The 6,545-nt window shown below is 38.1% G+C and overlaps 1 protein-coding gene across 1 annotated transcript; it reads left to right on the forward strand.

The window, feature by feature from the left end:
• Nucleotides 1-3,892: 3,892 nt before the first annotated feature.
• LOC149838331 (uncharacterized) lies at nucleotides 3,893-6,343 on the forward strand. The gene is made up of 3 exons (XM_090007666.1): nucleotides 3,893-3,952; nucleotides 4,208-4,296; nucleotides 6,008-6,343. The coding sequence occupies exons 1-3, from the start codon at nucleotides 3,932-3,934 to the stop codon at nucleotides 6,162-6,164; spliced, it is 267 nt and encodes an 88-aa protein (XP_089863792.1). The 5' UTR covers nucleotides 3,893-3,931; the 3' UTR covers nucleotides 6,165-6,343.
• The last annotated feature ends 202 nt before the right edge of the window (nucleotides 6,344-6,545 follow it).

Consider the following 6,545-nt stretch of genomic DNA (forward strand, 5'->3'; position numbering starts at 1 on the left):
TGCTCCCTGATGGTCGATCCTGTTCTGGGCCCCACACGTCTTTGATTGGATATGAGCTTTCTCGGACCCGGTTGGTAATGGTGGGTCGGTCCAACAAGCTGGTCAGTTCAATTATGACAAGGGAACTCAGCCAGAATGGAACAGGAGTCGGTTATGGTGGGTCGGTCCAACAAGTGGGAATCGACATTCGGGTCGATTGGATTTCAACATGTGAGAAGGTTCTTTGGGTTAACTAAAAATCGATGACATAAACACATTTTCATAATTAAAAAAAAAACATATTTTCTCCTAAAAAATAGAATTTAAAGGCAGATTCTTAGTAAGTTAATTATGTTTAACAGGAGCATCAAACAACTACGCCTTCATCCAAAAACAATTGGGGTCGGTGATATGAACCAACAAAAAAAATCATTCTGGGTCTTCCACATGAATCCTTCTCCTTAACAGGAGCATCAAAATTGAGTAAAAAAAAAAAACTGTACCCATCAGTTTCTAGTTTGATCACAAATTGAAGTCATAAACAGATCCAGTGTTTGGTAGAGCTTTGACTTGATTCACATCCAACCCATCGAAATCTATACCCTATGGCACAAAGACATGAAACATATTATTTTTTTCTTTTTTTGACAATAAGACTAAACCATTTTCTTCGGTTTGGACATCTCTTTACAGTGGAGAGGGTTAAAAGATCATGTGCAATATGATTTGTGCATTAAGCACTTGATCGCCCTCCATCTTGAGGACAGGGCCTCAGGTGTGGAATCTAAGACCTGATGGAGGGCGATCAGGTGCTTAATGCACAAATATTTATGCAATGATATTGCACCCAATCCAGACTCGTGGAGAGGGGTCACATCGACTATGGTTTTATATGGTACATGCGCTATGAAACTTTATAAGTATGATAGTTTCGTGTTAGCTTGGGCTTTGTGAATTGTGACATGAAACAGTAGGGGGGTGTCAATGGGTCGGGTTTGGTTCTGATCTAGGTAGAACCAGACTTTGAATCAGATTTTTGAGTAGGGTATCAGGTCTGGACTCAGGTCTAATCAAGTCTACTATAAAAAAATAATACCCAGACCCGATAAGAACTACATGAACCAAACCCGATAAAACCAATTTTTTTTTTTAGCATTTTTATAAAAAAAAATTGGTCAGGTCCTGGTCTTGTATAAAATTTCACAAACTATACCCGCGTCCATGTATTAATCAGACCTTTGGGTCTTCTTATTTATAACGAAACCCTAATCCTATAGGGTTTGATTCGGGTAAACCAGGCCGGTTGACACCCCTAAGAAACAAATATACTTAAGTATGTCTTACTTCGAGGGATGAAGGGTGCACTGACGGAGTCTTACACTGCCGAAACAAATGACTGTTTCAGCAAACTAAGCCAGCGCAACTAGGTCTCTGATTCTGTGGGCCGTTTCTTCGAGTTATAAAAGAAAAGAAAAGAAAAGAAAATGTATTCCAATTAAAACGCGTTAGGCAGACCCACCTAGCAAGGGGTGGGCCACAAACACGAAACACTTATGGTGAGGATTGATTCATTGTGACACGGAGAGAGGTGAAGCTCACAAAATTGGGTCAACTTCCACGTGAAGCTCATTACTTGGAATAATATGAGTACCTTTCACGAACATGATCCACTTGCACTAAATTCTGTTCCGTCCTTATCCGTTACAGCTATACAACTATAGATAGGAGTCAGCCAATGCCATATTGGATACCATTTATTCTTGTAACTTCAAAAAATACAAATATGTGAGGGCAAGCCTATCATAATGTCAAGCTTTATCTACATGACTAGATGCCTTCACGGTTTACTTGTTCTGAGTCACCATTTTGGGGTTACTTCTTTTTTCTTCACCAATAAACTTGGTTTTTCAATTCAATGTAGATTGCAGACCAGGGTTACCGAAAACACTATAAGAGAGTGGGGAAACGCGTTTCTTGGAAAACAGTTTTGAAAGTGGGGAAAACACATTGTTTCTGAAATATTTGGAAAACACCAAAAAACAAATTTTTGGGAAAATGTGTTTTTCATGTTTGGGAACCCATTCGTTCATGGGATACATATTTTTATTTTTTGTTTCATTAATTTATTATATTATTTTTTCTTAAACGTTTTCCAATCATTTTCTGGTTTGTTTCCCAAATCGATTCCCGTTTCACATGCACCTGAAAAAACTTGTTTTCTGTTTTCATTTCCCATTTCCCATTTCCCATTTCCCATTTCCCTTTTCCTTGAAGTTTTTGAAAAACATACTTATACATCACAATTACGTTATTTGAAATATAATATTTAATATTTAATAAACTATGCCTATAAGATATAAAAAAATTAATTAAAAAAATTTTAAAAAAGGGTTGCCCTCAATAGGACGTGCTGTCAACCTAACCAAGTAAAACTTGCATAGGATATTCAATGTGCATTTGTATATAGGACAGTTTTTTTCTCTCTCTCCTAGGGGTGTCAAGTGGTCAAACCCTATACAGTCCCGGTATGGTGATAAATAAAAAGACCCGATTAAGAACCGGATTCGAACAGGTCCAATTAGTACATGAACTTAGGTATAGTTTGTGAATTTTTATACTAAACCTGGACCCGACTCTAGTTCCAATTAAGACCCACAACTTTTCAATATAAAAATGATAACAAATATGGTTTTACCTGATATAGTCCGGGTTTGGTCCATGTAATTCTTATCGGGTCCGAGTATGATTTTTCTTATAGTGGATCCAATTAGACCCGGATCCAGACCCCATATCATACCCAAAAATCTGGTTCAAGTCTGCTCCCACTTGGTTCTGAACCCAACCCAACCCAACCCATTGACACCTCTCTCTCTCTCTCTCTCTCTCTCTCTCTCTTTATTATATATACCCGGTACTTGGCCTTTATCACATGCCATGTTGATGTCGCTGTCTTTCGGACATGCAATTAAAGGTCTCGTGTCTTACCATATTTATGGGATATGATCCAACGCATAAACCAACCACGGGACACGTCAATACTATTTTAATAATATAATATTAAATTTAATAAATAAATTTTTTATATGAAAAATATCAAGAAATATTACTTTATCAACTACATAAATAAAATGGTATTTTTGTGTTATGGTTTTCAAAAAATTGTTTTGATACTCGTGTCGTGTCAATTCCCGTCCGGATCCTTGTGAGTTGTAACATAGTTTTTACAGCCGTTTGTGTTTGCTGAGGCCGATAAATTAGAATGGTAGGTCTTAATGCAAACTTAACCCAGTCAAAATATCGCCCAATGGGCAAACAAAGTAGGCCCCATATTTTTGCTGTCTCTCGTCATTTTACAGCCTTATTACTAAAGGTGTCAACGGGTCGGGTTTGATTCAGACCTAGGTGAAATCAGACTTTGACTCGATTTTTTGGGTATGATATCGGGTTCGGACTCAGGTTTAATCGGATTCACTATAAAAAAAAAGCTCATACCCTGATATGATAATAACAAAATGAACCAGTCCCACATCCGAACTATATTTGGGTATGAGTCTGGCATAAAATTTCACAAACTATACCCGGGTTCATGTATTAATTGGACCTTCGGGTTCAAATTAAAGTCTCCTGGTTTATCATCATACTCTCGGACCCTATAGAGTTTGGTTCAGGTAAAAGGCGATCTGTTGGGACCCCTATTTATTACCGTGCCAATATCAATATATACAAAGAGAGAGTTTAATTTTGAAAACCATGGGAAGAGGGGTCACGGTTTCTCTTCAGTTGACTGCTTAGCCCACAGGATTGACGCAATTAAAATAAACTTTTATAGCAAGTCACCTGGGTAGAAAAAAGGATATCCTAATCCTATCTACACATATAAATACATATGCATATACACCAGTGCTCCAACCTAAAAGCAGCTTACAATATTAGCTCAAGGAAATCAACCACCATGCGTTGGATCAGGCCAGAGGTATGGACTCTCTCTCTCTCTCTCTCTCTGGGTGGAAAATCAGCCCAAGGTCACTTGGCTAAGACCCAGAAGCCTTCAAAAATAGGCCAATGTGTGGGTTGAGCCCAAGGCTCCAATGGTTAAGCTGGTGCAATTTTCACCATTTGGCCATATGGGGTTCATCATCAATCAACCAACCCCCTTGGTCCTTAACTATATATACACATGAGATGATTGAGGTTGGTCATCTAAAATGGGATGTTTGGGTTTCTGCAGGTGTACCCACTGGTGGGTGCCATGACCTTCGTCGTCAGTATCTGCGTGTTTTCGCTTACACGTAATGTCTTCATGAACCCCGACGTCAGGTCTCTCTTTCTCTCTCTCTCTCTTTATTATATATACAGTGTGAGAAATCATGGCATTGGATAGAAATGATTGGAGGAGAAGGATTCATGTGGAAGACCCAGAATGATTTTCTTTGTTGGTTCATATCGCCAACCCCAATTGTTTTGGGATGACAGCGTAGTTGTTGTTGTTGTAGTTGTTGTTGTAGTGTGAGAAATCATGGTTAACTCCCTGCATGCAATAATAAGGGTGCACACGAGTCGAGTTCGAGTTGAGCATGCATGGGCTGTTAAAATGACTCTGTTGGAGCCCGGATCCGTGTCTGAACGACACTGTCCAGGCTCGGCTCGAGAGGGTGGCATCAACGTCTTAGCCATCCATCATTTTTGTATTGTTTGGACTGCCCTATGAACATTTTATTTCACACGAGATTTGTGATGCTTGCCAGAGAGGGAAGAACCATAGACTTCCCGTATAAAAAAATCTTTAAATAATCTGTTTGGCCCGCTTGAGTTAATATATTTCGATGTCTGGGCCGGGACCACCTCCAGTGACCCGCAAATGGTTTGGAGTGTTATTTTTCTTTTTGTGGATGATTATTCAAAATATTCATGGATTTTTCTTAATGCAGCAAAAATATGAAGTTGGTATTTTTCCAAAACATGTTGAAAATCTTATTGGCTGAAAAATAAAAATCTTTCAATCGGACTAGGGAGACTAATATCAGGTAGTTTCACAATACTTGGAGTAAGTTGGTATTGATCATCATATTGCTTGTCCTCGTATGCAATTTGGCTGAAGGAAACATTGTCATGTGGTGGATCCTTGGAGGCTTAAGTCAGACTTCCTCAAAAAGTTTGGATCTATGCTTTTTCGACCACAATACATCTTATAAATAGACTACCGTCTGCCGTCACTCAAAACCAAATACCCATGGAAAAACTTTTTCATTCCAAACCTGATTACAAAATTTTCAAAATATTTGGGTGGTAGCTGCCTACCAATTTTCTAGCCTACCACTGGCTTATCGAGCTTTTGAAGGGGGTTTTCATATTTTTCTTAAATCTGACCGTACATATGTATTTTACATGCATAGTTTTATTACGATTTTCTCTTAGATCATCCGGTTATGACATGCATGTCATTGTCTAAGATTTTCATTATTGAAGGCTTAAAAAGTTATGTTTTTTGTCGAAAAAACATGATCCAAGTATCGTTTTCTAACAAATTGATCATTTGTTAGAAACAACTTGAAAACACTCGTTTGCTAGTGGTAGGCAGCTACCACTTTTCCTATATATAGTCACTAGAATATGATAACCGAAAATATTAGTGTGACCAGTGATTTTCATGGATTTTTTGTTTTTGCTCTTGAATCTAACTATATGTATGTGATCTACATGCTTGGTTTTATAAGAACCCGCTCTTGAATCATCCTATTTTAATGCATAAACGAGATCGTTTTAAGGATTTAAAATTAATGGCTCATAATCTTCATAAATATTCAAGCATTCAAAAATTGCATTTTTCACCGAAAATACAAGATCCAATGGTTCATTCCTAATAAATTCACCATTCCAAGCACATCCACATGGTTGGATTTGCAAAAAAAGGGCTAGAAATGTCTCTATCTTTAGTTCTCATATTCCGAACCATGTACATCCACCTACTGTCACTAGCATAACAAAAATCTCAGCACTCTTTATCACCATTATCATATGTTCTTTGCAGAATCAACAAGGAACACCGAGCCACTGCAGTTCTTGAGAACTATGAGGAAGGTGAGAGGTATGCCGAGCACGGCCTGCGTAAATTTCTCCGGACGAGGCCGCCTGAGGTTATGCCTGCTATAAACAGCTTCTTCTCTGATTCTACCAAATCAAATTAGCAAATGTACGCATACATGTGAGTGTGTATGTACGCGTTTATGCATGTACACACGCATATTATGTTCTCTGATTCAAGTAATGTTTGGATTTGATGCATGTATTGTGAAACAGTTCTACCAACTTCAAGTTTTGTTTCAATCCAAAAAAGAAATTCTGAATTATTAGCCACAAAATTTGAGATCCAGTAGATGGATAATGATAAAAATTTCCAGGTTCTATTTCTTCTTCAGTACACCAAGGCCGCGAACACATTAACACCAGCAATGGCTATTGGAAGAACCCAGTAAAGTGATTGCTTATAATTGTTTACGAAGCTGAAGGAATTAGCCAGAAACAGAGTTTCGGCAGCATTCAGTGTCACATAAATCTTTACCTGCAAT

This window comes from Nuphar pumila, chromosome 5 (assembly GCF_984573655.1).
Source record: "Nuphar pumila chromosome 5, dmNupPumi1.hap1.1, whole genome shotgun sequence".
NCBI lineage: Eukaryota > Viridiplantae > Streptophyta > Magnoliopsida > Nymphaeales > Nymphaeaceae > Nuphar > Nuphar pumila.

Coding starts and splice junctions, on each gene's coding strand:
- LOC149838331 (XM_090007666.1), top strand. CDS start 3,932: ATGCGTTGGATCAGGCCAGAG. Junction 3,953..4,207: donor TGCGTTGGATCAGGCCAGAG/GTATGGACTCTC, acceptor GGGTTTCTGCAG/GTGTACCCACTGGTGGGTGC. Junction 4,297..6,007: donor TTCATGAACCCCGACGTCAG/GTCTCTCTTTCT, acceptor TGTTCTTTGCAG/AATCAACAAGGAACACCGAG.